At 36.6% G+C, this 27,913-nt stretch overlaps 4 protein-coding genes and 1 long non-coding RNA gene across 11 annotated transcripts in view; 2 read left to right on the top strand and 3 right to left on the bottom strand.

Moving 5' to 3' along the window:
- Window positions 1-1,194: 1,194 nt before the first annotated feature.
- LOC103957429 (rust resistance kinase Lr10) lies at window positions 1,195-7,445 on the bottom strand. 3 transcript variants are annotated; one of them, XM_048566008.1, is made up of 3 exons: window positions 6,600-7,445; window positions 5,696-6,447; window positions 1,195-1,660 (listed from the first exon to the last, which is right to left on the bottom strand). In XM_048566008.1, exons 1-3 carry the CDS (start codon window positions 7,297-7,299, stop codon window positions 1,274-1,276), a joined length of 1,839 nt encoding a protein of 612 aa, XP_048421965.1. In that variant the 5' UTR covers window positions 7,300-7,445; the 3' UTR covers window positions 1,195-1,273. The 3 variants fall into 3 exon arrangements, with proteins under 3 accessions (XP_048421965.1, XP_048421964.1, XP_009367861.3); XM_048566007.1 differs by having other exon boundaries at window positions 1,195-1,685; window positions 5,721-6,447; XM_009369586.3 differs by lacking the exon at window positions 1,195-1,660 and having other exon boundaries at window positions 5,230-6,447.
- Window positions 7,446-8,006: 561 nt separating this feature from the next.
- The window catches only part of LOC125469085 (LEAF RUST 10 DISEASE-RESISTANCE LOCUS RECEPTOR-LIKE PROTEIN KINASE-like 2.1), a 38,802-nt gene continuing 18,895 nt past the window's right edge, over window positions 8,007-27,913 (top strand). The window contains exons 1-6 of one of the 2 annotated variants that reach the window (XM_048565999.1): window positions 8,007-8,938; window positions 10,838-10,867; window positions 11,818-11,847; window positions 11,934-11,969; window positions 12,086-12,115; window positions 12,295-12,597. In XM_048565999.1, the coding sequence (XP_048421956.1) occupies window positions 8,158-8,938; window positions 10,838-10,867; window positions 11,818-11,847; window positions 11,934-11,969; window positions 12,086-12,115; window positions 12,295-12,597 (1,210 nt within the window). In that variant the 5' untranslated portion in view covers window positions 8,007-8,157. The remainder of the gene's footprint in view (window positions 8,939-10,837; window positions 10,868-11,817; window positions 11,848-11,933; window positions 11,970-12,085; window positions 12,116-12,294; window positions 12,598-27,913) is intronic. The other variant, XM_048566001.1, reaches the window with a different exon arrangement.
- Window positions 9,051-10,831, bottom strand: LOC125469095. The gene is made up of 2 exons (XR_007251381.1): window positions 10,085-10,831; window positions 9,051-9,289 (listed from the first exon to the last, which is right to left on the bottom strand). It is a non-coding gene; the product is annotated as an uncharacterized LOC125469095 (long non-coding RNA).
- Window positions 14,568-27,913, bottom strand: part of LOC125469091 (beta-amylase 2, chloroplastic-like) — a 46,494-nt gene continuing 33,148 nt past the window's right edge. For all 4 annotated transcript variants that reach the window (XM_048566020.1, XM_048566019.1, XM_048566021.1 and 1 more), the window contains one exon: window positions 14,568-14,673. In XM_048566020.1, coding sequence (XP_048421977.1) covers window positions 14,594-14,673 — 80 coding nt within the window. In that variant the 3' untranslated portion in view covers window positions 14,568-14,593. The remainder of the gene's footprint in view (window positions 14,674-27,913) is intronic.
- Window positions 26,258-27,902, top strand: LOC125469092. The gene is made up of 5 exons (XM_048566023.1): window positions 26,258-26,432; window positions 26,653-26,711; window positions 26,850-26,978; window positions 27,122-27,257; window positions 27,380-27,902. Exons 1-5 carry the CDS (start codon window positions 26,289-26,291, stop codon window positions 27,698-27,700), a joined length of 789 nt encoding a protein of 262 aa, XP_048421980.1. The 5' UTR covers window positions 26,258-26,288; the 3' UTR covers window positions 27,701-27,902.

Genomic DNA, 27,913 nt, shown 5'->3' with positions numbered 1-27,913 from the left:
ATTTTTTTATATCCAACGGCAGAGATTAATTAATTGAATAAAAATTTAAAAAAAATTGTAAAAAATTCAAAAAAATTCAAAAAAAAATCTGAAAAAAATTGTAAAATTTTTTTTTTACTTCGGATAATGACACGTGGCGCAACGAGAACGATTAAAAATCTTTTCCGATATTACAATTAAAATTATTTTGTATTAATTTTACAAATAAAAAAAATACTAATATTTTATTGCCTATTGCCAGGGCTATTGAAGTGTAACGGTGGAGATGCAAATTCTATTGCCAGGGCTACTTACTGTTCATTAAGGGCAATTACTGTTCATTAGGTGGATTGAATAGTGTATTGCCAGGGGGGAGGGCTCCAACGCTGGAGTTGCTCTAAGTAGTGAAAAATTTTACCTTTTAAGATATGAACTTTTTAACACACATATCCCACTATTTACATAATGACACATGATGTATCATCTCGTGTTCCAATCATATTAAAAAAATTCTCGTTCACCGGCCCTTACCTAATCATGTCAATGAGTCCCATTTAATTACCTTTTCTTGTTTTTTCCTAAATCATTATAACTTTTTTCTTTGCTTCTAATGAATGTCTCTCTTCAAAGTTGGTTTTTTTGTATTCACGTGATGCATCAACCTTCGTCCACATCCTCTTAAATAAATAGTTAATTTGTTTAACGAAAAATGATTTTTTCTGTTATTATTGTCTTTTGATACTCCATTAATTTATACAATTTTAGTCTTTTCCATTAATTTATTATTGTCTTTTGACACTTCATTAATTTATACAATTTTACTTCATTTTCATCTTCTTTGGAAATTTAATAAAAGAAGAATAATCATTTGGATAATACACATAATTCCAAATCTTTTATTATAGCAACTAGTGTGAATATCGGATACCCTTAACAATTCAATGAGTTAATTTGCTACCTCTATCCAGTATCCATCCATGAAGTTTCTTCCAAGTTCCAACCCAGCAGCACGACGTCCATTTCAATGATTCAATACCTCAGAAACTACATTTTGTTTTCCTTTGTTTAAGATTTATACTAATTAAAATTCCAAGTAAAAGTTGGCCGAATGTGAAGAGAAAAACTTGGGAGGGGTTGCCACATGCATAGGGCAAGTCCAAGACTTGATTTCCTTCGACGCTTACAAAATAAAAAAATAAAAAAAGTTAACAAGAATTGGAAACAAACACCCTTAAATTAGGTTTGAAAGATTACACATTCAATGTTAACATTACATATATTGTTGTTACAATTTCTACTCCAGTTCAGCAATGGCTTCCAACTCTAGTCGTCTTGCCGGAATGCTTCCATTTTTAGTTGTAGGACCTGTAGCCACAAACGGATTAGGCGGCATGGTCAAGCTTTCTCCGTCTCCTTCTAACATCTGAACCGCTATTTTCATGGACGGACGATCCACCGGGTGCCACTGGATACACCATAGCCCTATAATTGCAAGTTTCTTTGGAATTTTACCATCTCCTTCTTCCCCAATATGGATTCGTAGGTCATCCCTTTCCTCTAGAAGATTATAAATCCACTGTGGATAGTAAATTTCATTTGTGGTGTTCTCGATGGTTGAACCAATATTCTTCCTTCCTCCTACCATCTCGAGCAGCAGCATTCCAAAGCTATAGACATCTGCCTTGTAAGACACGTTTCCGAAATTCCTGGAGAACACTTCGGAATATATGTTATACTTGCTTTCCTCAACTGAAAATTGTAGCAACGATCCGTCAACTTTAACTCAGTTTAAATAATAGTTCATCAACTAAAATTCATGATCATTGGTCCCTTAATTTCGTCAAAAAGTGTAACTGTAGTTCTTTTCGTTAACTCCGTTAAAACTTTTCAAATTAAGTCACGTGCCACACACACGTGAGACTGAATCAATAGGCAAATATAGAAAACCAAATGAAAAAAATCGTAGCAATAGTGCCTCAACTTTAACCCAGTTAGTGAAATGGTCCTTCAACTTTAAGCCAATTAGAGCAACGTCTCTCAACTTTAATCTAATTGTATCAACAGTTCTTCCAATATGAGTCTTTTTAACAAAATTCTGATGGAGTTGACAAAAAGAATCATAGTTGCACATTTTGGTAAGTTAAAGGGTTAATGGTCATAAAATTTTTGGTTGATAAATCATTACTCTAATTGAATTAAAATTAAAGAACTATTGCTATAATTTTTTCTAAAGAAAACAAGTAAAAATATGCAAGAGGAAGGAAGAGATGAGCAATTTTATGTATTTTGAACTAATTTTAATTCACATGAAATCTGGAATAGGATGATGTGTTTTTCTTTGTAACGAAAGATGAATAATGTATTGTCGTGTGTAAGCCTTTATTACATATCATTGTATTATTAACTACGATTGTGACGGGCACCCGTTACATGTACATCAATCTCAATTATTACATAAGTCAGTCCTGCCATTAACCGACTGACCCGCATCATGGGCTTGTTACATGTACATCAATCTCAATTATTACATAAGTCAGTTCTGCCATTAACTGACTGACCCGCATCGTGGGCCTGTTACATGTACATCAATCTCAATTATAACATAAATCAGTCCTACCATTGACCGACTGTCCGGCATCATGGGCCTAGCTTTAACTTCGCATGACTTTTCCTCCCAGATCTTTTTCAATACTGCAGCTGCACGGAAGGTGCTCTGGCCACTAGCTCCCAACCAAATAGATATTAACTTTTTAACATACATATCTCACTATTTGCATAATGATATATGATATATCATCCTGTATTCCGGTCGCACTGAAACATTTGTTGTTCACTACCCATTTTCGAATCATGTCAATGACTCCCATTTAATGACCTTTTCCTAAATCATTATAACTTTTTTCTTTGCTTCTAATGAATGTCTCTCTCCAAAGTTGGTTTTTTGTATTCACGTGATGCATCCACATCCTCTTAAATAAATAGTTAATTTATTTAACGAAAAATGATTTTTTTCTCTTATTATTGTCTTTTGATACTCCATTAATTTATACAATTTTACTCCATTTACATTTTTCTTGGAAATTTAATAAAAGAAGAATAATTAATTTTAATTCACATGAAATCCGGAACAGGTTGATGTCTTTTTCTTTGTAATGAAGGGAAAAGAGAGATCATTTTCGGATCCCTTCTGCATAATCAGGAAATTTATGTCGTTAAAATTTGATCCAACGGTTAAAAATAGGGATCTATTTTAAAAATCATAATAACTTAAACCATTGGATCAAATTTCAAAAGTATAGATTCCCTAATTTGATGGATTATAATGAAAAATGATTTCTTTCCATAACCAAGGATTGTAGTGTGTAAGTCTTTATTCACATAGTTTTGTATTATTAACTATGATCGTGACGGGCACCTGTTACATACAAGGATTGACTGCCCTCCTACTTCAGGTGCCTTTCCGTGCCTTTATGTTTGTATGGTCATGGTTAAGCTAGTCAATATGTTATATTACTATTCATTTTTGTCTTATTATCTTTATAAAAAAATAATATAAAATGTTGACGTAACTTAACTGTGACCACACAAAATATGAAGGCATCGAAAATGGAATGGCAGACAATCCTTGTCTCACCTGTTACATGTACATCAATCTCAATTATTACATTAGTCAATCCTGCCATTGACCGACTGTTTGGCATCATGGGCCTGTTACCGTGTTACGTGTACGTCAATCTCAATTATTACATAAGTTAATCCTGTCATAGACCGATTGTCCGACATTATGGGCCTGGCTTTTAACTTAGCATGACTTTTCCTCTTAGATATTTTTCAAAACTTCAGCTGCACGGAGGGTGCTCTAGCCACTAGCTCCCAACCAAATACTAGATTACTGGTTCACATCAATTGGAAGACCTGCCAGGCTGCCACTTTGAGAGTTAGACTTCTTTCTTGGTCATAGTCAAGTGGAACTTTCATTCCTAATTCCTATTCGAATTTCCAATCTCATTTCTCGAAATACTTGAAAACAAACACAAGAATATAATTTTTCTTCTAAAAATTTTATCCCTTTATCCAATTGCAAACTAGCACTCTCATTTCCTTAAAAACTTGAAAGTAAACATAATAGTATTATTTAGTTGTACTATCTACATATTCGTTTTTACTTCTTATGCATCATTTGTTAAATTTTGTTATTTGATTTTCTTTCGGTTCATTATGTCGGTCAACTGCAAATTGAATAAAGTATGTAGATAGCACCACTTTTCTCTTAATCAAGTATTTTAATGAATCCCACTTAATGAGGTTTTCTTGCTTTTTGGTAAATTGTTATAACTTTTTTATTGGCTTGTAATGAATGTCTCAAGATTGTTTACCATGAGAAATTCTTCATTGTGATCGGAATATGAATGGTACATCATGTATTTTTATGTAAGTAGTGAAAAAATTTACCTTTTAAGATATGAACTTTTTAACACACATATCCCACTATTTACATAATAACACATGATGTATCATCTCGTGTTCCAATCATATTAAAAAAATTCTCGTTCACCGGCCCTTACCTAATCATGTCAATGAGTCCCATTTAATTACCTTTTCTTGTTTTTTCCTAAATCATTATAACTTTTTTCTTTGCTTCTAATGAATGTCTCTCTTCAAAGTTGGTTTTTTTGTATTCACGTGATGCATCAACCTTCATCCACATCCTCTTAAATAAATAGTTAATTTGTTTAACGAAAAATGATTTTTTCTGTTATTATTGTCTTTTGATACTCCATTAATTTATACAATTTTAGTCTTTTTCCATTAATTTATTATTGTCTTTTGACACTTCATTAATTTATACAATTTTACTTCATTTTCATTTTCTTTGGAAATTTAATAAAAGAAGAATAATCATTTGGATAATACACATAATTCCAAATCTTTTATTATAGCAACTAGTGTGAATATCGGATACCCTTAACAATTCAATGAGTTAATTTGCTACCTCTATCCAGTATCCATCCATGAAGTTTCTTCCAAGTTCCAACCCAGCAGCACGACGTCTATTTCAATGATTCAATACCTCAGAAACTACATTTTGTTTTCCTTTGTTTAAGATTTATACTAATTAAAATTCCAAGTAAAAGTTGGCCGAATGTGAAGAGAAAAACTTGGGAGGGGTTGCCACATGCATAGGGCAAGTCCAAGACTTGATTTCCTTCGACGCTTACAAAATAAAAAAATAAAAAAAGTTAACAAGAATTGGAAACAAACACCCTTAAATTAGGTTTGAAAGATTACACATTCAATGTTAACATTACATATATTGTTGTTACAATTTCTACTCCAGTTCAGCAATGGCTTCCAACTCTAGTCGTCTTGCCGGAATGCTTCCATTTTTAGTTGTAGGACCTGTAGCCACAAACGGATTAGGCGGCATGGTCAAGCTTTCTCCGTCTCCTTCTAACATCTGAACCGCTATTTTCATGGACGGACGATCCACCGGGTGCCACTGGATACACCATAGCCCTATAATTGCAAGTTTCTTTGGAATTTTACCATCTCCTTCTTCCCCAATATGGATTCGTAGGTCATCCCCTTCCTCTAGAAGATTATAAATCCACTGTGGATAGTATATTTCATTTGTGGTGTTCTCTATGGTTGAACCAATATTCTTCCTTCCTCCTACCATCTCGAGCAGCAGCATTCCAAAGCTATAGACATCTGCCTTGTAAGACACATTTCCGAAATTCCTGGAGAACACTTCGGGTGCAATGTATCCCATGGTCCCCCTGGCTGTAGTCATAGACACCAAGCTTTGATCCTTGGAACATAACTTGGCCAAACCAAAATCAGAAATTTTTGGAGTGAAGTTTTGGTCTAGCAAAACATTATGGGGTTTGATATCGAAATGGAGGATTCGTTGATCACATCCTTGGTGAAGATATTCAATTCCCTTGGCTATGCCGAGGGCAATATTTTGCAACTTATCCCAACCAAGGAAGGAATTCTTACTATCTGCAGATGAAATGAAATCTTGCAGGGAACCATTGGGGAAGAACTCGTAAACAAGAGCTCGTACAAATCCATCAGCACAAAATCCAACCAAGCGAGCCACGTTGACGTGGTGGATATGACCCATGGTTCGCACTTCATTTACGAACTCTTCCCCATCTCCCTTAGAACTGTTGAGGACTTTGACAGCAATAAGGAATTCAGAAGAAAGCCTTCCCTTGAAGACAGTTCCATAGGCTCCTTGGCCCAACTTGTCCTTGAATTGATCTGTAATCCTCTTAATATCTGCGTACAAATACCTGCTCGGTTTCAGTGCTTTGTAATCCTCCAAGAATCTTTCAATTCTTAATCGACTCTCTTTTAGCTTTCTGTCAGCGCTATATACCCGATATGCTGCAATCATCAGTAGAACAAGAAGCAAAGAACCCAGGATTCCACCAGTAGCCAATAATTTCCATGTGTTGCCTGTAAAAGATAATTGCAAATTAAATCAAGACTGCCAATCGATTAATCCTAATAAAATGGACAACATCTTTTTTAAATAATAATTACTGAGACATAAATTTAAAGATGTTTATAAGTAGCTACCACTGAGTACAAATATATGTTATCCTTACTTGGTTTCCTCACACATTCAATTTCACTGTTGGTGCCACTGTTCTTCCATCTACACCTCTTTCCATCTGCTTCACATTCTGTACAATTTGGTATAGACCACTTGAAACGAAGAACACCATGTTCATTTCCTAACGAAGTACCAGTTGGAACTGATAAAACATCATACATTCTTGTACAAGATGGTAGCTCCTCGATGAGAAAATCAAAACTATAATTACCAGAAACACCATAAGTTGTGTTACCAGGGTCACCGAGGCAGGGGACTTGATTCCAATAATTCGTTCCACCAGGTGGGCAGCTGAACAAGGTAACGTTACAGAAGTCGAAAATTGACAAGTAGAAGGGAGAGAGTGGCATGTTTGGGAGTTTTACAGGCTTTATTAGCAGCAAGCAATTATTAGAGTAATATTGGTCATGCACTTGGATTTCCTGACGCTTGTAATCTATGCGCTTGACAAAGAATTTTACTAGGATTATCGGCTGCTCATCTGTCTGATTGCATTCAAGTCCAGGACCACAATGATGCTTGAGGTGCAATGGAAAATGGATAGCCGGGCCTTGATCATCGCTACATTTGGATTCGGAGCACGTAAATTGGCTTGCTTCAACTAGTTTGAAGAAAACCAGTAACAATTTGCAAAAGGAAGTGATGAGCAATTTCTGCATTTTTGAGCTAGTAATAGCAATAATAATGCGCATGGAATCTAATTAAGCGTGCACACATATATATATACATACGTAGTAATTACACAAGTTGGTCTTTGCCATTGACCGACTTTCCTCTATGATATTTTCTATGCTAATCAATAATTTGAGTACTTACTGCATGCAACTTCAGGGAAGGTGCTTCCTTTTCTATTATACAAATTAAAAAAAAAAGATTATCCGTCTTAAATTGTCTTCTCAACTGCAAGTACTGGATTGTTTTCGTGGATGTGACCTTCTTCTCCAACCCACTCTTCTCAATTACTAAAATGCTACAAATGCACTACCAAAATACTAAATAAAGGTCTTTGAAATTCCATAAAATTCTATGAAATTTATAACTCTTTTAAAATCCTTCAAAATCTTAATTGAACACACCTCTCTAGGTTTTGTCATCCAAAAACCGTCCCTGCCCTCAGAGGGTACTTTTATCGATACCCAATTTTATGTTAAGTTCATTAACTAAGAAATTTTTGTCATAGCTTCCCAATTATCCTCCACTAATAACACTAGAATTTTCAAGCCTCCCTCCTCCCTCTCATTTCTTTGCACAAGTCAATCTTTGCTATGGACTGACTGTGTCAAACAAACATCATTGACTGACTTTCCTCTAAGATATTTTCTAACCCCATTGGAGCTTCACGGAAGGTGCTTCCTTTAAACATCATTGACTGACTTTAAACAAACATCATTGACTGACTTTCCTCTAAACATCATTGGAGCTTCACGGAAGGTGCTTCCTTTAACCCCACTCCTATATTATAATATGGGTATGTATACAACCGTCTAAACTACTACTTTTTGTCTACTAGTAAACAACTCTCTCTCTCTCTCTCTCTCTCTCTTCTACCCATGGAAAAAGGTGGAAGCAGATCCTTCACCTTGTCTTGGTGGCCTTTCGTTCTAGTCTTTCTTGTTCTTTGCTTTTGCGGTGAAACTTGTAACGCTAAGGATGATAGTAAGTCTTCATGTACCTCCTCCTGCGGCCTTATCCATAACATAACTTATCCTTTTCGACTAAACGACGATCCGAAGAAATGTGGCGACGGAAGGTACACTCTTTCCTGTGAGAACAACAATACAACAGTTCTAGATCCACTTGGTTCTGGCAAATACTACGTACAGGCAATCAACTACAAGAACAGAACAATCCGACTTCTAGATTCTGGCCTTGACAACAACAATTGCTCTTCCCTGCCTCAAAAATTTCTGCCCTATTATTTGCCAGATCCATATGGTTCACCGCTTTCAAGGTCAACGTCAGTATTTTACTTGATGTGTAGAAACCCAGTGAATTCTTCTCTGTACGTGGATACTGCTCCATGCTTGAATAATAGTGCCACTTCTTTGATCCAACCAAAATCTTATAGTTATGTCATGGTTGACCGCCCAAGCTATATGGAAGATTTGAATGAGGGTTGCAGTGTCGAGGGGAAGGCTTGGATGCTCTTGGACTACTCTAAGGGGTACAACAATGCCTCTTATAGTTGTGAATATATACACAGTGCACTCATGTATGGCTTTGAGCTTCGAGTGTATTGGCCTGATGAACTACGTTCACCCTGCAATGGCTCATATTACTTTGACATTTGGACTCTGCCTCATTATAAATGTTATCCACGCACCATCCCAGGTGCGTAATTCTCAAATGAAGTACTTTGTTCTCAAACAAGCTTATTTGATGGATGGCTTGTAGGTCTATTTTACATTGTCTTTCAATGATTTATCTGTCTATCTTTTAGTTCTTTCTTTAAATGCCAGTCATACTAGTGTTTTTTGAAAAATCATATTCTTCTATTTTCTTTACTACAATTGAATGTGTTTATGGTTTTGGATTTTTTTAATTTTTTTTTTATCTATGAATGATGTACTACAATATAAACAGTTTGAATCGTTGTATACAAAATGAGCAGCACCAGTTGTTCCTCAACGGAAGAGGAATATATATTCTTTCGTTGCGAAACCTCCTGCTAAGCCATTCATTCTGCTTGAAAAATATATCAACAATATTCATATTATGTCAACAGTATATAGACATTATTATGGATATCATACCGTAACAATATTATTGATATCGTAACAATAATATCTTAATAATACAATATTTATGAGGTTATCTGAACTATATAAAGAGATAAACATTTCATCCTATTAAGACTGTTTATATTGTGGTTGTTGTCTATATTTCTATTACCGCTAAACACTTTTAATTGTTTTTCTTACGGTAAATTACATTTTCCCACCTTAAGTTTGTGATCGATTTCAATTTCTTACAACATCTTTAAAACATTTCACTTTTTTTATTTCAATATAATACCTCCATTACGTTTTCTATCCATTGATCCACTTGACTAGGCTGCTAAATTTGTGTGGCAAAAAAACTATTTTTTTATTCATGTAAAAATAATTAATTAAAAAAGTTATTAATTAAAAATAATAATAATAAATAATAAATAATAAATAAATAAAACCCAGAAGCCATCTTCTTCCCCGTCCCCCTTCCCTGCAACCCATACCCCCACCCCACCCCACCCAAAACCCCAATAAAACCCAGCTATTCAACCCAAAACCCCAAAATCAAAAGGGGGAATTAAATTCTCAAGACGAAAAAAAAGCACTTCACACAGATCCAATCAGAGCAAAACCCAGATTCAATCACACACAGAAACCCTCAAATCAAAACCCAGATTCAATCATACACAGAAACCCTCAAATTAAAACCCAGATGCAAAATCCACAAATTTAACTGAAAACCGCAGCTTAGGAGCTAGAAGATTACCTTACCATCCACGATGTGGCAGCAGTCCTTGCCATCATTGTGAGTGGAGACCTCAGTCAAAGCAAAGGGAATTCTAGACAGAGAAAGAGAGAGAGAGAGAGAGAGAGAGAGAGAGAGAGAGAGAGAGAGAGAGAAGAGAAGTGGACTTAGAAGGAGAAAGCAGCTACAAGACCCGATCCGTCTTCTTCTCCTTGTCTCCGTGGGGGCACCTCTGTGTGTCTTCTGCAACTCTCGCTTCCAAAAAACCCAGCTGGGTTTTCGGTGTGGTGGGGGTTGCGGCGGAGGTGGGGGTGGGGTGGGGTGGGGGGTTTGGGTTGCAGGGGGGGTCGGGGAAGAAGATGGGTTATGTTGGTTTTTTATTTTTATTTTTTTAAAATTAATAACTTTTAAATTATTTATTTTTAAATGAATAAAAAAAAATTGCCACGTAGCATAAATTTAGCAGTCACGTGACACAAATGTGGCAACCACATCAGTTTTTAAAGAATCAATAGATGAAAAATATAACAGATTTACTATATTGAAATAAAATAATACTTGAGGTATGAAAATAAAATATTTTAAAAATATTATAACGAATTGATATCGACTCTTATAATTTACCATTTTTCTTATATAATGGCCATTTCCCAAAACTATATCCCTTTATTTCTTATATATGCAAATGCTGTACAGGTATCAACAAATGGCAGCAACTTGAATTTTATTTTCTAACGGTTGTTATGCTAATGTTGTTTTATTCTTTTACTGTAGGTTTCTTTCAATATGCATGGGCTAAAATCCGTAAGTGGTCCCTCTCCAAAACAAAAATGAAGAAAATAAATCTCTCCTTTTTGTTTCTTTTTAAAATTCAATATTTACAACTTTAGAGTATACACAAGCCTCTAACTTTTGTAGTTAGATTTCAATGTGTATCCTCTTTCTACAAATTATAAGTAAGAGTAAATTATGTCACATAACAAACTCATACCTCATTTTTTTTTAATATTGCAACATCATATATTACCTTATAAATTCGTTGCAATATTAGACTTCCGTATTTTTATCATTTATTTGTCTATTAAATGATGACCTTGCAATTGCTAGCCACTCCCTCGCCCAATTGAATTGAGAAATGAAGTTTTAACGAAACACTTCCAGTACTGTTCACTTTTAACAAAAAATCACATTTTTACCTTTTCTGGTACTATTTACTTACACCTTTATTTGTTCTTTTTCATTAAAACTTAAGTTTTTTTGGACTTTTCGTTAATTTTCCTATTGACGAGAAATTAAATAGTACTAAATTAAGGTTTTTGAGTAGTGCAGTGTGCGAAGGATTTTGAAATTCTTAATTTATTAATATTTAATTAATTTTTCAATTCAGATGGGCGAGAGAGTGGGTCTTGCGTCTGTTACATGAGCAGTTAACAGACAAATTGATGGATAAGGAGACAGAGGTTGTAATGGATATGTAGGTTAATGTATGATATTGCAATGTTCAAAAAAATGAAGTAAAAATTTGTTGTGTGGCCCAAGATTGAGGTTGTGAATAATTACCCTTTAAGTAAACATGGCAGGCAGTAAACTAAATCATCTTTGAGATTTGGCATTCAGTTGTTGGTTATATACCAAAAGCGTAATTGTAGGACTCGCTGAAAAGATATGTTTCGAAACTTGATGATTCAACACTAATGAAGACTCGTTATGGTATTGCTAATGTTGTGTACTTTTTTTCACTTTTGTCACTGTAGGTTATACTCTGAGTGAACCCGTGGATCTTGGTAAGGATTGTCTCTCCAAACGCTAACTTCTGTCTATGTAGTCTAGTGTTTTGTCGTTGCTGAATTTTGTTTGGTATTTATTGCAGGACACTTTCCTCGATGGTTTCCATTCCATTCCATCGGTAAGACAGAGCTTGTATTTCTTGCATTTATATAGTCAAGTCTTTGATTTTTATTCACTTTTCAAACTTATAGCCGTTGATATAATTGGCTTTTACTCTTTGCTATTTTGTTGCAGTGCGTGGATGGGGTATACTGATGGGCATCGGTAAGAAAAGCTTGAATTATTAGTTGTATATGTGCGTGTGTAGATTCCAACTTGTCATGAATGAAACAAAGTAAACTGTAATTTAGAAACAAAAGAAGTTGAAGAAAGTTGAAGGTAGTGTGGATCTAACATATAAGTTTCTTTTCTTATGATTCTTTTGGTGATATATATTTTTGCAGGCTTATTTTTTCCAGCAAGACTACTGTTTGGCATTCCAATTGCGGCTGTATTTTTAGTCTATAAATGGCGAAGAAGACATTTGTCAATGTATAGTACAATAGAAGACTTTCTACAGCGCGATAAGAATTTCGTGCCTATAAGGTACTCTTACTCGGACATCAAGAAGATGACTCGCAAGTTTAAGGATAAGTTGGGCGAAGGCGGCTATGGCTCGGTATTTAAAGGAAAGTTACGCAGCGGCCGTTTTGTAGCAATTAAAGTTCTGGGCAAGTCCAAAGCTAATGGCCAAGATTTCATTAGTGAAATAGCTACCATTGGAAGGATTCACCATGTCAATGTGGTGCGACTCGTTGGTTATTGTGTTGAGGGATCAAAGTGTGCTCTAGTATATGAGTTCATGGCTAATGGCTCTCTTGATAAATACATTTATTCCAAAGAAGGAAGTGTGCCTTTAACTATCGACAAAATGTATGAGATTTCTCTTGGAGTGGCTCAAGGGATTGAGTATCTACATCAAGGTTGCGCGATGCAAATTCTCCATTTCGATATCAAGCCTCATAATATTCTTCTTGATGAGAACTTCAAAGCAAAGGTTTCCGACTTTGGGCTAGCAAAGTTGTATCCCGTCGATAATAGCATTGTCACGTTGACGGCAGCGAGGGGTACAATGGGATATATTGCTCCTGAATTGTTCTACAAAAATATTGGAGGCGTCTCACACAAGGCCGATGTCTATAGTTTCGGAATGTTGTTGATGGAAATGGCAAGCAGAAGGAAGAATTTGAATACAACGGTAGAGCATTCAAGCCAAATCTACTTCCCACTGTGGGTATACGATCAGTATAATGTGGGAAATGACTTGGAGATGGACAATGTAACAGAGGAGGAAAAGAATGTAATCAGAAAGATGGTTATAACCGCCTTGTGGTGCATTCAAATGAAGCCAACTGATCGCCCTTCGATGCACAAAGTCATCGAGATGCTTGGAGGAGATGTTGAATGTCTGCAAATGCCCCCCAGGCCTTCTCTATGCCCACAAGAGACTCATGTGGCTGTGGGTGACATTCAAGACCCAATATGTTCAAACATAGAGATAACATGTTCTTTGGCAGCTAGGTGATGATCAAGTTCTTAGTTATAAAAGTGAAATAATGTATTATAAATTCTTACTTTAAAAACAGATTTAATTAGTGAAGAACTATTATTCGAGGTTTATATTGAAGAAACTGGTCCTCTATAGTAGACTGACTAGCTTATCAAGCAGTCAAAGGTTTTCTTATTTTTGTTCTTCTCATCTGCCCATTTGCACGGATTGCCATGGCCTACCTTTCACGAGCTTAATGAGCTTCTTCATCAGTCTTGTCCATCTATTTTTTGGCTTCGCCCCAGTAGACAAGGCATTGATGTCTTGATGAAGAAGAATATGATATTTGGATTTCACCCCAAACCTCTTATGATATACATTGTAATTGAACCCAGTTTGATCAATATGAAACAAAATGAACTAATTATGGAGTCACATTTGGCCAAAATTTGGTATACACACACAAATCCCCCTTATACTTTTTTAAACCATAATAAAAGTGTCATGTGTCAGAAGTCAAACACAAGAATATCTATCAATTAGAAAGTGAGACTTCTGTCCTAATTGTGTGGAAATTTCATTATTCCAACTGTGAACCTACAACTCTTGTTCCTTCAAAAGACTTAAAAAGTCATATAATTTTTTATTATTCTAAAGTCTCGCGTCATTGAATTCCCCACCATTTAAAAATGATATATTAATTGCATTGAACAACATTATCGATCATACAATGCCAATACAATCAATCGTCCCCATCTTTAATTGAAAATTAGTCAAATTGCACGAATCATTCATGCGGTGCAATCAATCGTCCCCATCTCTAATTGAAAATTAGTCAAATTACACGAATCATTCATACGGTGCGGATCATATGTCTGTGTCACCCATGCACACGAGTAACACTGACATATAACCCACTTCGCGCACTAATGATTTGTGCAATTTAGCCTCCATCAACATTTGCAACCACACAAACAACCATCGTTGTTGAGCTGATCTGGAATCACTTACAAGTGGGGTGTTGTTTGTATCCTTTCCCGTCACTTTTAGTAACTTGTAGCTAAAAACAAGGCTCATGACATGAGTATGCATTTGTGAGATTTGGAATGGAAATATCTTATAAATTACCATCATCGGTTACAAGTTTGTAACCATAGTTTTATCAGTGAATACACCAAACCTGTGGAATGCTAGAAAACTTTTTTTTATTATTCCTATATGTAGATTTGCACACACACACGAGTCGAAGTTTTTATTAATCTCTCTCCGAAGCAGCAAGCCCCTCGTCCGTCCCCTGAAACCGTTGTGCTGTCTATTTGAGTTGATCTAAACATCAGGAGCGGCTTCTCCTGCGTTTTCAAGTGTATTAAATTTAGATGTTAGATCAGGCCAACAGAAAAAACAAAGCAAGCGCTACACCATGTGAGACATATCGTCTCATAATAGCAAGCGTATTGTACAGATCATAGCAGCAGGCATATGATATAGATTACATACATGGTAATCTATCCGAAAACAAAATGCAGCGAGAATTGATAGACGCGTAGGACAACAGAATATGCTTTAATTTTTTTTCCATGTCTTGGAGTGTAAGAAATTCAGTAAATGTGAGTGTAGGGTCAGTTTGAATCAGCTTTGATTGATAAGAAATGTGTAAACAAAGAGCTTCTACCAATGTTGATCCTTTGGCTAGAAGAAGTTACATGCACAAGCATACATGAATCTGAGAATATACATTCGCCACTCTACATTATTTCATTAATTGGATTTCAGCTTCTCGTATAAGCTCCAGTTTTAGAGAGAAGGCTTGAATTAGAGCTTATCCGAGATGCCTGATTGTGGCTTATGCAGGGGTTCAAAGGGTGCAACCAAGCAACACAACATAATATCCAAAATGTATATCAGGATTCTTTTGGCCAATTTCTGTCACCCAGTGAGGAAGTGGGATATGTACATCATCCCCGACATTGCCTCCACACTCGTGGAATGACATCACGACCTACAGCAATGCAGAGTAAGACAATGCACACCATATCCAAAATGCATATTCAAAGTAAAAATGTAAAGCAGAAAATCTTTCTCTTATTTAAAATGAGTTTTAACTGATAGTCTCGCAAACTAATTTACAAAAGGAAAAGCTAGCAGTGCATTACTTTTCAGCAAATCTACTCAAGACTATTATGCCCCTTTACCTAAGACAATAGCCAGCCAGCCACTTGGGTGATTTCGTTAGCAGCTAGACTTGGGTGATTTCGGACGGATCAAATTGAAACAAGAATTCCGATTTCCAATCCAAAATGTCTTGGTGTCAAACAATCTTTCTAGTTTGGGAATACTTGGAATATTCGAAGTTTTGAAAAATTGTCAATTATCTTAGTTGATAGGGTGTTGTTTGATTTAATAACGAATTGATATTTCATGCTTAATTTTAATTTTTATTTTAAATTGAAATTGAAAGAACACACTTTTATGACTAACGATTTTGAACGATAAAATTTAAAGAAAACTAATGAAAAGTACTTGAAAACTTTGAGTTTTTACCATGAGGACAAAATAAAGGATAAAATGAATAGTACCTGAATTGATTTTTTAATGTAAAAATATGGTTTTCGTTAAAGTAAACAGTATCGAAAACTTTTCGTTAAGATTCCCTAAAATTTAGGCTTCGTAAAATTCAAATGAATAATTCTAGGCCCAATAGGAGATCACAAAAGCTTGCTTTATAGTCCATTGCCAGTAACTCAAACCAAATGGGTTTGGAATTTGATGATGTAAAATTGAACCAAAACTTGTCGAGTCATCTAAATGGGCCTTCCTACTATCTTCTTTTTGAAGTTAGTGTCACCCTATATAATCAAAATTAAAATTAAAAAAAATAAAATATTAAAAAGAACTATAGAAGCTTACGGGTGTGGGCCTTGCGCAAGGCAATTATTAAGTTTCATATTGTATGTGGTGTTGTAGAAAATTTTCATCTGCAGAACACACAGTTCGTACACCAAGTGCAATAATATAATTAATTTGAGACTTGAAAAAATATTTCTAATCAATTATATTATAACACTTAGTGCACTGGACTGTGTTTTATGTACACTGGAATATTTCTCATAATGTTGATGCAAAAACTCGACGTCATGGATAAGTTTCAAATTAGAATAACGATATGCACATTGAAGCCATAAGAGCAACTCCACCCCATAAGGCAATAATTTCTCAATTAATTGGGCAATAGGAAGTTATTGCATTTGTGAATAGTAATTGCCTGAGTGCATCTTCATCCTATAAGAGCAAGTCCACTCCATCCCAATTTCTTGGGCAATAGATAATCATTGCCCTTCTAAAATAGTAATTGCCTGAGTGCATTTCTACCCTATAAGAGCAAGTCCACTAGATCCCAATTTTCTTGGACAATTGGGCAATTTAAATCCCCAAAATTAGAAAAAACTCTCTCCACCCGAAAAGGGATCCTCTCCGGATCTCTTTCCACCTAATCTGGACCGTTGAAATTTGATCCAACGGCTACAGTTATTATAACTTTTAAAAGAATTCTCTATTTGTAGCCGTTGGATCAAATTTCAACGGTCAAGATCTCGGATTTGATGAATTAGATGGAAATGAATCCGCCTCCACCCCAACCAAATTAGTCAGGCTACTCGTGGGCCCTACAATACCCGATTGAGCAATCGGACGAGGATAGCCTCACCGAAGTTAGCTAAGGATCATTTAATAACCAATGTAATAGAGATGGCTCTTTTACTTTTGTAACTCATCTCACATTAATAACTTTGTCATTCGCATTCAATCTCTTCATCTAACCTGAAGTTAGCTAAGGGTGATTTAATAACTATTACGTTTACAGTTTTTATTTTCATTTTTTGAAAATTAAAAATTAAAATCTTGTTTGGTAATTATTTTCATGTTTTATTTTTCAAATGAAAATTGAAAACTTAGAACTACTATCTTGAGTTTTCAAAATTTGCTCTTGAGTTTTCACCTTTTTGTATAAAAACTAAAAGTAGTTAACCAAGCAAGATTTCAATTTTCAAAAAAATGAAAATAAAAACTGAAAACAAAATGGTTATCAAATAGCCCCAAGTGAAAAAACAGTATGTTCTCTCATTTGCACTCAAGTACGAATCTCTCTTCTTGTTATTTAGATTAATTTAATGTAGAAAATCCGTTTGTTTTAAGAAAAAAATTACACTATGTTTTGGTCAAGATAATTTTAAATTTCATGAAACATAAGCTAGAATAGTTAGAACTGCACTACAACAACAAGATAAAAGAACTTTAAAATGTCAAGATGCAAGCGGTCTTTCAAATGATTCTTAGAAGAATATCATTTTGAAAGTCCTTTATTTAGTGATTTTATAATGCATTTGTAGCGTTTCAGTAGTTGTTTTGTATTACTTGAATAGTTCATTAGTCGTGTTCTTGTTTGTTGAGTCTATATATCTTCGTGCTTGAAATATTTATTAGATACCTTAACTAACAACCACAATACCCATTAATCTCCCACATTGCATAAGGCACCATAACGAACATGAGTTCTTTTTATGTACAATTTGCCATTATTAAGTACAAAGGGCGCAATTTACATTAAGTCACATAATTATTTAACATTAAAAAGGTATCGAGCTAACCATCAATATGAGATGAACTTAAGACGTTCTACTCATAATAATTAAGTGACCATCGTTTACGTGTAGGGCTGGACTCCTTGCGCAAAACATCTGCCAAGATCGAGGTTGGATTATTCCAACATGTCCCCAAGGTCCGTTTTCTCATTTTTCAAACCCCACAAATTTACAAATATTCGCATAACAAATGAGCAAATATAAAAGTATAAATTTTGCATTGAAGTTCTTTTAATCAAAATTTTCATAAATTTTGGTTTTATTTATTTTCTTAAATTCGGCTACTGTGTTTTTTAATTTATTATTTATGTTGGACCAGAGGTGGGTTCAAATTATAAAAATATTTGACCTAAATCAGTTGTTAATGCTATATTAAACTACTAACTAGGTAATACTTGAGTATTGAGCGCTCTTCTATATGTGTATAAGTAATGTTAGGTAAATCATTTACTTAAAGTATATTTTGTAAACCACGTAACATTGATGTTGATGATTGAAGTATTACTTAAGTGCTTGTTTAACGAGTTTAATTTCTGTTGGTGACATGTGGTCTAAATAAATGATCTCTTTATTATTTTCTTATACATAATATTCCTTCAACAAAAATTCAAAATATAGGACATAGGGTCGTTATTAATATTATTATTATTTTGCTAATAAAAGTAGCCAGACAGAATCCTTCTATACGAGCCCGTGACTGGGTTTTGATTTTTATTGTTGTTGTCATATGTTTTCTTCCTCTGAACAGGGAACTAGAAAACAAAGGGACAAGAGTATATAGCAAATAAAAAGCAGAACAGCAGAGGATGAAGACGAAGACGAAGAAGTCCAAGAAAGGCACCATGCAGGCAAGGCAAAATTCGAAACCCCTTTCAGCTCGGGACTGATTCATTTGAGGCACATCCTGTTTATCAAATTCCCTCAAGTAGTCAAGGCTCAAGACAAAGACACATGTGACATGTGGGAGGGTGTGAAAACGAAGAAAAAGATAATCAGGGTACACCGTAATTTGGATTATGTATTTATCGCCATGTGAATGCTATTCTTTTGTGAGTTGACTACTAATATTACTTAGAAAATACTGCTAATTAAGGAGAAAGAGGGTTTAAAGCCGAAACTAAATGAGTTAAAAAAGAAAGTCATATTTATCCGGACAATCAACAACTGTGAACGAGAGATTTTTCAATGTGATCGGTACACGGAATGGTACATCACGTGTCATTATACAAATTGTATGATATATGTGTTAAAATTTTAATAACTTAAAAAGTAAAATTTTTCACTATTTATATAAAAACACGTGATGTACTATCTGTAGAATTTTGATATATATTTGCTTGATTGAACAATTACAAGATGAAACATATATATAGGAAAGAAAAAGAACATAAGCCTAATTTTGCCTAACTTGCCTAACTTGCCTAACTTGACTAACCTAACTTGCCTAACTTTGAACAAGAAAATTGACTAGCCTACCATTATTCCAACATGTTTATTTCATGCATTTTAACAATTACACAAGGATTCCAACATATTCCTTATTTGTCTAACACTCCCCCTCAAGTTGGAGAGTGGATGTCAAGAACTCCCAACTTGCGTAACATACCCGAAAACTTTTCTTTCCCAAGAGGTTTGGTAAACAAGTCTGCCAACTGTTGTGCCGTACCCACATGCTTGGTCTCTATTGTGCCATCTACAATCTTATCTCGTATAAAATGACAATCCATCTCAATGTGACGAGTTCGTTCATGAAAAACAGGATTGGCAGCTATATGTAACGCTGCTTGATTATCACAAAATAAAATGGAAGGACCATCCAAAGGAATGTTCAAATCCTTCAACAAAAAACGAAGCCAAACTATCTCGCAACAAGCACCTGCCATGGCCCTATATTCCGCCTCTGCTGAAGAGAGCGAAACGGTTTTCTGTCGTTTCGTCCGCCAAGAAATCAAAGAACCGCCCAAGAATACACAATACCCAGTAGTCGAACGGCGAGTGATAGGGCAACCTGCCCAATCAGAATCACAAAACGCAGTTAACTTGGTCTGGTTGTCAGAACGAAATAATAAACCTTGACCTGGAGTAGCCTTCAAATAACGAACAATACGAAGCGCAGCATCCATATGAGATATCCTTGGCTCGTGCATAAAACGGCTTAGAACATGCACAGAATAAGTGATATCCGGCCGAGTGATAGTGAGATATATTAACCGACCTACTAATCGTCGATACTTTTCAGGATCCTTGAGAAGTTCTCCTTTATCAGATAATTTTGTGTCATCCATAGGAAAAGCAATGGGTCGTGCTCCCAAAAAACCATAGTCCTTGAGAATCTCTAATGCATACTTGCGTTGAGAAATATAAATCCCTTGTTTGGAACGAGAAACCTCAATACCCAAAAAATATTTTAAATCACCAAGGTCTTTTATCCAAAAATGATCACGGAGAAAAGACTTCAGAGAATTAATGGCACTAGCATCATTGCCTGTAATCACAATATCATCCACATAAATGAGCAAAGCTGTGAAAGAAATACCAGACTTTTTAGTGAACAATGAATAGTCAGCTTTGGATTGTTGAAAACCGGCAGAAATGATGGCACTAGTGAATTTGGCAAACCATTGGCGAGAAGCCTGCTTAAGACCATAAAGTGACTTGTGAAGGCGACACACAAGATTCTCCCCCTGTCGCCGAAGACCAGGAGGAGGAGACATATAGATTTCTTCATGTAAGTCACCATGTAAGAAAGCATTATTAACATCAAGCTGATGAAGAGACCAAGACTGACTAGCAGCAAGAGCAAGAAGACAACGCACCGTAAGCATCTTAGCAGTAGGAGAAAAAGTGTCATGATAATCAATACCTTCAGTCTGAGTGAAGCCTTTAGCAACCAAACGAGCTTTGTAGCGGTCAATAGAGCCGTCGGAATTGTGCTTGAGTTTGTACACCCACTTACAACCAATGGGAATTTTGCCAGGGGGCAAGGAAGTTAAAGTCCAAGTACCATTAGCATGTAAAGCTTGAAGCTCCTCAGTCATAGCACGTTGCCAATTGGGGTCAGTGGCAGCCTCGGCAAAGGAGGAAGGCTCCACAGTCCGACTGACAGAGTTAATGTAAGAAAAATGTCTGGGAGAGTAACGGTGATAAGAGAGAAAATTACAAAGTGGATATCGCGTACCTTGTGTAGAACCGGGTTGCGAAGTCGAAGATGGGTGGGATGGCAGAATCACCTGCGAGCAAACGTAGTCTTTTAAATAGGATGGAGGTTTATGGGCACGGGAAGAGGTGCGGGGAAGGGGAGGATTGGTAGGTAGTGGGGGGGTAGGGATGTCCGTGGGTAAAAGGGTGAAAGGTAAGGAAGTAGCGGGGGGGGGGGGGGGGGGGGAAGGAGGGGATGCCGAGAGGGCAGGGGCATGGGAGGAACGGGTAATGGGGCAGCAAGGGAATTTGTGGGAGGCGTGGAAGGGGAGGAAGGTGGAGGAGGGTGAGGCGTTGGGGCAGGAAGGGGTGGGTTATATGTAAAGTCCAGAGGGGGTGGGATGGGTAGGGTAGGTGAAGAGGATGGGATAGGAGGGTGAGAAACGGCATAAGGGAAAGTACTTTCGTGAAAGATGACGTCTCGACTAGTGAAAATGCGGTGATTGTCGAGATCGTAAAGGGTATAGGCCTTTTGTCCATGAGGATAACCGAGAAAAATGCAACGATGAGCCCGAGGGGAAAATTTTGTGGTGGGAGTGACAGAGGTGGCATATGCCAGACAACCAAAGAAGCGGAAGTGGTCATAAGATGGGGTTTTCGAAAAGAGAACCTCAAATGGGGATTTATGATGGAGAAGACGGGTAGGGAGACGATTGATGAGATAAGTAGCGGTAAGAACACATTCCCCCCAAAACTTGATAGGAAGATGGGATTGAAAACGAAGGGCGCGAGCGGTTTCAAGAAGATGACGATGTTTTCTTTCAACAACGCCATTTTGTTGGGGGGTATAAACACAAGAAGTTTGTAAAAGCACCCCATGATCAGAGAAAAAACTACGAAGAGATAAAAATTCACCACCATTGTCAGTACGAATGCATTGGATGGTAGTGCGGAATTGGGTAGTGACATAAGCAAAAAAATCCTTAATTAATTGTTGAGTGTCGGATTTATGTTTCATGAGGAAGACCCACGTAAAGCGAGAAAAATCATCCACAATGGTTAAGAAATAATTAGCACCAGAAAGAGAAGATTGACGATTCGGGCCCCAAATATCACAATGAATTAAAGCAAAAGGGAAAGTTGATGAAATTGAACTCAAAGGAAAAGGTTGACGAGTTTGTTTTGCCAACGAACAAACATCACAAATATGACTAGAATCAAAAGTGCAATTAAGAGAGCTAGATGCTAAAGCTTGCAAACGAGTGGAGGAGGGGTGACCAAGACGCCTATGCCAGAGGGAGGAGGGGATGGTAATGATGTTGCAGAGAGGTTGACGGGTGGGGAGAGAAGAGGTAAGGGCCACAAGGTAATACAGATCGCCACGTCGCTTACCCACACCAATCATCGCCTTCGAAACCAAGTCCTGCAAAACACACCAAGAAGGAAAGAAGGTTATGGAACACGATAATCCATCTGTAAGTTTACCAACCGATAAAAGGTCCACTCGGAAATTAGGGACACATAAAACATCCTTCAAAGTAACTGAGGAATTTAAAGGAAGAGTGCCGGTAAAAGTAATGGGAGCGGAAGCACCACTAGGCAAAGAAACAGGCGGCAAATGTGAAGGAGAACGATTAACCAAACATGAAGCGGAAGAAGTAATATGATCCGTAGCACCACTGTCAAGAATCCATTGACCATGACGAGAGGTGACAGGTAACAAACCTTGGGCAAAATCAGTAGTGAGCACGGCATTGGCCTGAGGAGGGGTGGTGGTGTCACGTAGAGCAGCTAGAACACGGGAGTGCTGCTCAGCAGAGAGGTCAGGCATGGCAAGCTGCAAGTCATGTAAAGTGGGCTGGGTCCCATGCACTTGGTGGGTCGCTGGAGTAGAAGAGGAGGCGGGGGCCTGGGTGCCTTGCACGTGATGGGCCTGGGTGAAATTATGGGGCCGGGAAGCAGAAAACCGTGGCTGCTGGGGAGGACTGGAAGGTGCATGGCTGCGGGAAGAACTGGAAGCAGTGGCACGGCGCGGTGGTCGCCACGGTTGGCCATGGAGGGGATGGCCAACGGGATAGCCACGAAGTTTATGGCAGGTGTCTCGGGTATGATAATCAAAATTGCAGTAGGTGCAGTGGAGGGGAGGACGAGCAGAGAAGGGACGGGACGGGCCACGAACAGCCATGGGAACGGCAGAGAAAGCTGCCGAAAAAAAATATTAGGGCTAGGGTTATAAACCTGCTCTGTATACCATGTAGAATTTTGATATATATTTGCTTGATTGAACAATTACAAGATGAAACATATATATAGGAAAGAAAAAGAACATAAGCCTAATTTTGCCTAACTTGACTAACCTAACTTGCCTAACTTTGAACAAGAAAATTGACTAGCCTACCATTATTCCAACATGTTTATTTCATGCATTTTAACAATTACACAAGGATTCCAACCATATTCCTTATTTGTCTAACATACTATCGTATTCCGATCACAATGAAAAATTAGAGTTTAGAGTCACTTTTATCGGGACAATCAACAACATTCAACAATATTATTCTCCTTCGAACAACAAATAAAGAGGCGGTAGAAGTTTTTTAGCACTAATAAGAAATCTACACATGCAATAATACATGAGTGAATTAGTTATAAAACATGGCAGTAAACGGTCTCACCGAAAAAGATCCTCTCTATTTATATGTCATGCACATGTATTTAGCTTTATAAGTTAAAAGTAAAAAAATGTTGAATATTAAAATGTAATCTAAACTAAACTACAAGCAAAGAGACTCGAATTGGGCTATGTCCAGGTTTGCAAAGCTTAAGAGTGTGAAATATTCAACTTGCCGCTAATTTTTTTTTTCTCTAAGCTCAAGTACGAATCCTCTCTCTGTAATTGTATATGTATCAAATTTTGACAAGAACCGCGACATATTATGCAACCGAATTTATGTTTTTCAAGAGAGAGAAACCGTAATCAATCAAGGACATATCAATTCCTTATGCCATTTTATCGGTCGTCATAAGCTTCATAATTTACACTTTCGACAGCAGTAATTTATTAAAACCAGAAGCAACATTAATTTCAGCGATCTGTAGCTTTCCCCTTGTGGTTGAATTTCGTACCATGCAACACCAATCAAGACCTAAATCAGTTGTTAATGCTATATTAAACTACTAACTAGGTAATACTTGAGTATTGAGCGCTCTTCTGTATGTGTATAACTAATGTTAGGTAGATCATTTACTTAAAGCATATTTTGTAAATCACATAACATTGATGTTGATGATTGAAGTATTACTTAAGTGCTTGTTCAACGATTTTAATTTTTATCGGTGACATGTGGTCTAAATAAATGATCTCTTTATTATTTTCTTGTATAATATTCCTTCAACAAAAATTCAAAATATAGGACATAGGGTCGTTATTAATATTATTATTATTTTGTTAATAAAAGTAGCAAGACAAAATCCTTCTATACGAGCCCGTGACTGGGTTTTGATTTTTATTGTTGTTGTCATATGTTTTCTTCCTCTGAACAGGGAACTAGAAAACAAGGGGACAAGAGGATAAAGACGAAGACGAAGAAGTCCGAGAAAGGCACCATGCAGGCATGCAAGGCAAAATTCCAAACCCCTTTCAGCTCGGGACTGATTCATTTGAGGCACATCCTGTTTATCAAATTCCCTCAAGTGGTCAAAGCTCAAGACAAAGACACATGTGACATGTGGGAGGGTGTGAAAACGAAGAAAAAGATAATCAGGGTACACCGTAATTTGGATTATGTATTTATCGCCATGTGATTGCTATTCTTTTGTGAGTTGACTACTAATATTACTTAGAAAATACTGCTAATTAAGGAGAAAGAGGGTTTAAAGCCGAAACTAAATGAGTTAAAAAAGAAAGTCATATTTATCCGGACAATCAACAACTGTGAACGAGAGATTTTTTAATGTGATCGGTACACGGAATGGTACATCACGTGTCATTATACAAATTGTATGATATATGTGTTAAAATTTTAATAACTTAAAAAGTAAAATTTTCCACTATTTATATAAAAACACGTGATGTACCATCGTATTCCGATCACAATGAAAAATTAGAGTTTAGAGTCACTTTTATCAGGACAATCAACAACATTCAACAATATTATTCTCCTTCGAACAATGAATAAAGAGGCGGTAGAAGTTTTTTAGCACTAATAAGAAATCTACACATGCAATAATACATGAGTGAATTAGTTATAAAACATGGCAGTAAACGGTCTCACCGAAAAAGATCCTCTCTATTTATATGTCATGCAGATGTATTTAGCTTTATAAGTTAAAAGTAAAAAAATGTTGAATATTAAAATGTAATCTAAACTAAACTACAAGCAAAGAGACTCGAATTGGGCTATGTCCAGGTTTGCAAAGCTTAAGAGTAAGAGTATGAAATATTCATAATTTACACTTTTGACAGCAGTAATTTATTAAAACCAGAAGCAACATTAATTTCAGCGATCTGTAGCTTTCCCCTTGTGGTTGAATTTCGTACCATGCAACACCAATCAAAACCTACAAACCAAAAATGTGGAAGGACAACATTAAACCACTTGAAGGAGTAGATTTTTCTCAACAATTTTCTGTTAAAATTCGAGACTCTGAAAATTAGACATATCTCACATTAATAATTCTAGTATGGTTCAAAATTACAGAGACACAGAACCTACTAAATTGATTGTTTACACCTATTTGGCTCTAATGAGGTTGACTTCTGCTCAAATTTTCTCAGCAGCCAAACAAGGCGCTTATTCTCTATTACTTTCCACACAAGTCACATACGAGAAAGCTTTTAAATTTTCTCAGAAGCCAAACATGACCACAAAGTAAACTTTTCCTTGTAGTGAACTGAATTACCTCCTAAAACCAGCTGGAACGGCCGAATTCTAGCAATTGACTCCACCTTGGCCGGAATTATCCATTTTCTCCTCGAATTCCACCTCATCGCCCTCACTCAGAGCTCCCACTCCCATTTTCCACCCGATCCATCTTCTATTCCCCCTTTCAGAAGCCCTAGCTGCTTCACCGGAATCCGTATTATACCGTGACATTTACTGGACATTCCCTTGGGGCTGGTGTGGTGGCATTGATGACGCTAGTGGTGCTTCAGAATCTGAGTAAATTAGGAACTGAGAGGAAGAAGATTAGATGCTATGCTACGGCTCCTGCTAGATGCATGTCACTGAATCTGGCTGTGAGGTATGCAGATGTTATCAACTCTGTTGTACTTCAGGTTAGATTATGAGATTCCATTCTAGACATTTGCTTTTTGTTCCTCGTAAAATAGTGGATATTTGCGCGATTTAATTCATTGCCTATGTTTTCTGGTGAAAATTAGCCAAAAGGCCGGCCACATAAATTGAATCAATGTTTTTCCCAGGGATTAGTATGCTTTTTGCCGATGGGTGATTATAGGTCCTCAGTGTTCTAATGTGGTTGTTATAATGAACCAGGATGATTTCTTACCTCGGATAACAACTGCTTTGGATAACTTGTTCAAATCACTTTTCTGGTAAAACATAGTACGTTTTTTTTTTCGAACTTTCTTGCATTTGATAATTCATTGCAATGTATTACTGATATAATTTAGATTGTACCTGTGTTATCCTGCTGATATTCTAAATGAGGTTGCTTTCCTTCGTCTGCACAGTTTGCCATGTTTTCTTTGCACAATGTGCTTGAAGGAGACATGCACACTGGAACAGAAGATGCTTACTGATCCAAAGAGATTATATGCACCTGGCCGTCTCTATCACATTGTTGAACGAAAGCCCTTCAGGTATTTTAGGATGTTATGATATTTCAATTTCATTGCATTTCGATTGTGTTGTTAGATTTCAAATTGCATCGGCATGATGTGTTAACTGCTGGGGTAGGAATAGATTGAATTACGGGCTCTGATTGGGAGCTTACTGGTTGCAGATTTGAAAGGTTTCCGCCAGTGGTGAAAACAGCGGTTCCTGTGGATGGGCGGTTTGAGCACATAGTTCTTTCTTGCAATGTTACTTCTGACCATGCCATAATTTGGATAGAGAGAGAAGCACAAAAGGCTTTTGATGTTAGTCCTTAAATCCCCCATTACGTTTCAAATTTCTTTAAGATTTAATGATAATCCCACCTAGATCTGAGATTCGTGTCCTTGTGGTTGTAACGATATATTTGTTTTTCCCATGATATCAGTTAATGGTTGAGAACGACAGAATTATGGAAGTTCCGGCAAAGCAGAGGATGGAGCGACAAGTTTCCCTTGTTCGTGAACACAGCCAGGAGCACAAGGCAGCTCTTCGGAGAGCTGTAGCTTTGAATATCCCACATGCCTACTCTGATTCGCAGTATGGCACGTTTGCATTCATTGAAACTTTAGAGGGGGAGAATTCTGGAGGATTGAGTGGGGGAACTCCTTGTAAGGCATCATTCAAGAAAAGGAGGGAAAGCTGGGATAATTTCGTCGAGCGGCTTTTCGATGTTGATGAGTCCGGTGACATGGTGTTCAAGAAGTAATAACCACGCCGAGAAAAGTAATTCTTTGATTCTTGTGAAGCATCCTCCATTGGGAAGTTCATGATTGTGTTTAGATTGATGTTGGTGAGAGGGAATGAGAGGCAGTACATGAAAGTGAAGCTGTGCATAAAACGTTGCGCTGCCATGTCATCGCTGATCGTATAAAAACCTCAATGATTATATTGAAGTCATCTGTGCTCAAGATATTGTTGA

The sequence above is a fragment of a genome, unplaced genomic scaffold (genome assembly GCF_019419815.1).
Source record: "Pyrus x bretschneideri cultivar Hongxiangsu unplaced genomic scaffold, Pyrus_bretschneideri_v1 Contig40, whole genome shotgun sequence".
NCBI lineage: Eukaryota > Viridiplantae > Streptophyta > Magnoliopsida > Rosales > Rosaceae > Pyrus > Pyrus x bretschneideri.
This window is presented reverse-complemented; position numbering and strand designations above follow the sequence as displayed.

Coding starts and splice junctions, on each gene's coding strand:
- LOC103957429 (XM_048566008.1), bottom strand. CDS start 7,299: ATGCGCATTATTATTGCTATTACTAGCTCAAAAATGCAGAAATTGCTC. Junction 6,448..6,599: donor TGAATGTGTGAGGAAACCAA/GTAAGGATAACA, acceptor TATCTTTTACAG/GCAACACATGGAAATTATTG. Junction 1,661..5,695: donor TCGGAAATGTGTCTTACAAG/GCAGATGTCTAT, acceptor GTGTCTTACAAG/GCAGATGTCTATAGCTTTGG.
- LOC125469092 (XM_048566023.1), top strand. CDS start 26,289: ATGACGCTAGTGGTGCTTCAGAATCTGAGTAAATTAGGAACTGAGAGG. Junction 26,433..26,652: donor TCAACTCTGTTGTACTTCAG/GTTAGATTATGA, acceptor ATAATGAACCAG/GATGATTTCTTACCTCGGAT. Junction 27,258..27,379: donor AAGCACAAAAGGCTTTTGAT/GTTAGTCCTTAA, acceptor CCATGATATCAG/TTAATGGTTGAGAACGACAG.